The following is a 3,942-nucleotide window of genomic DNA, read 5'->3' as shown; positions in this document are numbered from 1 at the left end:
CTGCAGGCCAGGCGGGTGAACCCCCACCTCCCCGACTTGGACATCAGCGAAGGTACCGGGCATCACATGCCCTCCACGCACACATGCCTCCTCCTCTCACTGGGGCACTGCTGTTTCCAGGCACATGTCACTGCTGGGCTCTGCTCACCTGCCCCGCTGAGGCCTAACCAGGGAGCCAGAGGCTGGGCTGGGAGCCCTCGGACATCCAGGGAGGAGGCAGGAGCAGCTGGAGTTGGGGGGGACCCATGGAGCTGGAATGAGGGGGTGGGGGGCCAGGATTGTGGGTCAGGCAGGCTGCCGGCAGAGGGCAGGGGGTCCCCTTTACTGAGTTTCCTGGGCATTTCCTGCACGTGTGGCCACCGGGAGGCACTTTCCAAGCCTCATCTCTAGCCGGGGTGGTCGCCAGCCCCGAGTGGGAGTGGAGGGTCACTCGGCCTGTCTGACCTCACCAGCTCCCAGGTGCTGAGTGGGCACAGGCCCTGCCTGGGGCCCAGGGATTATAATAACCACTGATGGGAAGCCTTTCACAGCCTTGAGGCCTGGGGTGGACGGGGGCCAGGAGACCACAGCAGGGGGGCCCGGGGCAGGGTCGCCAGGATCGGCGACAGGACCAGGGACCAGGGATAGGAGTCCTGCCTCCCAAGGGCTCTTCCCCTCCCCCTCTGAGTCGCACCCCACCTGCCCCTGGTGCCCCGCCTGCTCGCCCCTGTGCTGCCTCCCGGCCCTTCCCTGCTCCCCTCGTTACCCAGCCTGGCAGGGGGACTCTCGCTTCCGCTGCTGCCCTTTCCCTGGTTGGAGGGGGGTCTCCATCTTGGGGCTGAGCCGGGCCTGAGAGGCCAGGGGACCCTCTGGGGTCCCAGCCCCGTCACCGCCCCTGCCTCCTCCTGGCAGTTGCTGCAAAGTGGTGGGGCCAGAAGCGCATCGACTACGCCCTGTACTGCCCGGACGCCCTGACGGCCTTCCCCACCGTGGCCCTGCCACACCTCTTCCACGCCAGCTACTGGGAGTCCACCGACGTGGTCTCCTTCCTGCTGAGACAGGTACGGGGCACCTCCGCCAGCCACCCAGAAGGGCTGCTGCCGAGGAGGACGGTGGGGACCCTGCCCTCTGACCCCCTGGGACAAGAGCCAGCGGGATGGGAGAACCTGTGGGGAAGTTGAGACGGGGTGAATGCATCTGCAGTCGGGACACATGTAAAATTGGGGGGCCCAGAGGGTGGGCTCTAGTGGGTTGAATAGTGCCCCCCAAACCCTCACAGCTTCCTATTTTTTTAATGTTTTGTTTTTTTATAATCCTCACCCGAGGATATTTTTCCATTGATTTTTAGAGAGTGGAAGGGAGAGGGAGAGACAGAGAGAAACACCGATGTGAGAAAGACACATTGATTGGTTGCCTCCCACACACCCCCGACCAGGGCTGGGAGCCTGCAACCGAGGTACGTGCCCTTGACCGATATCGAACCCGGGACCCTTCAGTCCACAGGCCGATGCTCTATCCACTGAGCCAAACTGGCTAGGCCGCTAGGGCAATGTTGTTGTTTTTTTCATTGGTTTCAGAGGAAGGAAGGGAGAGGGAGAGGGAGAGAGAGAAGCATCCATGATGAGAGAGAATCATTGATCGGCTGCCTCCTGACACTCCCTACTGGGGATCAGGCCGAAACCCAGGCATGTGCCCTTGACCAGGAATCGAACCGTGACCTCCTGGTTCATGGGTCACTGAGCCACATCGGCTGGGCAACAGCTTCCTCTTTTCGGATCCTAGAACAGGAGGCCCAGGCTCGAGCCTGCTCCAGGTGCCTTCTCCCCCCTCCCTCCCAGGTCATGAGGCACGACAACGCCAGCATCTTGGAGCTGGACGGCAAGGAGGTCTCGGTGTTCACCCCTTCGAAGCCCAGAGAGAAGTGGCAGCGCAAGAGAACCCACGTGAAGCTGCGGGTGAGGGTCCTCTGGGTGCCTGGGCCCCAGGCGTGTTGTCCTGGGGAACCCTCACAGGGAGACCCATCTCACAGATGCGGTAACTGAGTCACAGGAAACGTGCCGTCTCTACCCTCGGTCTGTAAGACTGAAACCATTGCCCCACGTACAGACAGGGAGGTGCAGCAGGCTTCCTCGTTTCCCCCAGGCCACGTGGCTCCGTGGTCGAGCTGGACTCGAACCTGGGCTTTCTGGCCTTCAGCCCAGCTCCCCCCACAGGCCCACAGGAGGCCTGAGCTGAGCCCAGGAGACCCCCACCGCCCCTCCAACGCCCACCCTGACCCAGCCTCGCCCCTCCCCTTCCCAGAACGTGACAGCCAACCACCGGATCAATGACGCGGTGGCCAACGAGGATGGCCCCCAGGTTCTGACGGGCCGGTTCATGTACGGGCCCCTGGACATGGTCACCCTGACGGGGGAGAAGGTGAGGACACGGGGAGACGCCGGGAGCCCCTGCCTGCCTGCCTCCCTGTGGTCGGGTGTGGGGGTCGGAGGCCAGGGGCACAGCCCACTCGTGACCAGCCTGCCCGGCTCCAGGTGGACGTGCACATCATGACGCAGCCGCCCTCGGGTGAGTGGCTGTACCTGGACACGCTGGTGACCAACAGCAGCGGGCGCGTGTCCTACACCATCCCCGAGACCCACCGCCTGGGCGTGGGCGTCTACCCCGTGAAGATGGTGGTCAGGTACGCGCCTCATGGGACGGGCAGGCGGGTGGGCGGCCTCCTCTGGGACAGAGGAAGGGGCTCTGGTGAGTTCTGATGAGCTACCCCCCCCCCTCCCAGGGGAGACCACACGTTTGCCGACAGCTACATCACCGTGCTGCCCCGGGGCACGGAGTTCGTGGTCTTCAGTATTGACGGCTCCTTTGCCGCCAGCGTGTCCATCATGGGCAGTGACCCCAAAGTGCGGGCCGGGGCCGTGGACGTGGTGCGGTGAGTGGTCCCGAGGGGCGTGGTGGGTGGGCCCGGGTGCCAGAGGAGGGGACATTAGGCAGGGAACTTGAAGTTAGCACCACCGCTTACTAGCTGTGTGACCTTCACTTGACCTCTTTTTAAAAAATATATTTTTATTGATTTCATAGAAGAAGGGAGAGGGAGAGAGAAACATCAATGATGAGAGAGAATCATTGATTGGCTGACTCCTGCATGCCCCACCCTGGGGATCAAGCCCGCAACCTGGGTAGGTGCCCTGACCAGGAACCGTGACCACCTGGTTCATAGGTTGACACTCAACTACTAAGCCACACCAGCCCAGCTTCATTTGACCTCATTTTTTTTTTTAAATATACTTTTATTGATTTCAGAGAGGAAGGGAGGGAGGGAGAAATAGAAACATCAATGATGAGAGATCAGTGATTGGCTGCCTCCTACATGCCCACCACTAGGGATCGAGCCTGCAACCTGGGCACGTGCCCTTGACCGGAATCAAACACGGGACCCTTCAGTCCACAGGCCAATGCTCTATCCACTGAGCCACACCAGCTAGGGCTCATTTGACCTCTTGACGTTGATGCTTCAGTCCCCTCCCCTGGAAAGTGGTCCTCACAAGACCTGGCGCACTGTGGGATGGTGTGGCTTAGGCTGTGGGTGCTGCACAAGGGCCGCCACCGTGTTGTTGCTACTGTTATTGTTGGAGCCGGGCCAGAGATGCCCTCTTCTGTGGCCCAAGTAGGGGCTGGCTGGGCAAGGTGACGGGTGGCCCAGGAAGGGGGTCGGGGTGGCTGTGGGACACCCAGGCCTGCCCCTCGCCCCCAGGCACTGGCAGGACCTGGGCTACCTCATCATCTATGTGACGGGCCGGCCCGACATGCAGAAGCAGCGGGTGGTGGCGTGGCTGGCCCAGCACAACTTCCCCCACGGCGTGGTGTCCTTCTGTGACGGCCTGGTGCACGACCCGCTGCGGCACAAGGCCAACTTCCTGAAGCTGCTCATCTCCGAGGTGGGTCCTGGGCAGAAGGGGTGGGGGT

The 3,942-nt window shown here is 62.2% G+C and overlaps 1 protein-coding gene across 1 annotated transcript in view; it reads left to right on the top strand.

Moving 5' to 3' along the window:
* PITPNM2 (phosphatidylinositol transfer protein, membrane-associated 2) overlaps positions 1 to 3,942 on the top strand; it is a 75,854-nt gene that overhangs the window by 69,397 nt on the left and 2,515 nt on the right. Inside the window, 8 exon segments of the mRNA XM_014547022.1 lie at positions 1 to 2; positions 4 to 52; positions 892 to 1,040; positions 1,818 to 1,934; positions 2,281 to 2,397; positions 2,511 to 2,659; positions 2,759 to 2,908; positions 3,731 to 3,916. The exon segment at positions 1 to 2 is cut by the window's left edge and continues 93 nt beyond it. Of these exon segments, the coding sequence (XP_014402508.1) occupies positions 1 to 2; positions 4 to 52; positions 892 to 1,040; positions 1,818 to 1,934; positions 2,281 to 2,397; positions 2,511 to 2,659; positions 2,759 to 2,908; positions 3,731 to 3,916 (919 nt within the window).

Source organism: Myotis brandtii, unplaced genomic scaffold (genome assembly GCF_000412655.1).
Source record: "Myotis brandtii unplaced genomic scaffold, ASM41265v1 scaffold463, whole genome shotgun sequence".
Taxonomy (NCBI): domain Eukaryota; kingdom Metazoa; phylum Chordata; class Mammalia; order Chiroptera; family Vespertilionidae; genus Myotis; species Myotis brandtii.
The sequence above is the reverse complement of the archived record's forward strand: the minus strand, read 5'-3'. Positions and strand labels throughout refer to the sequence as shown.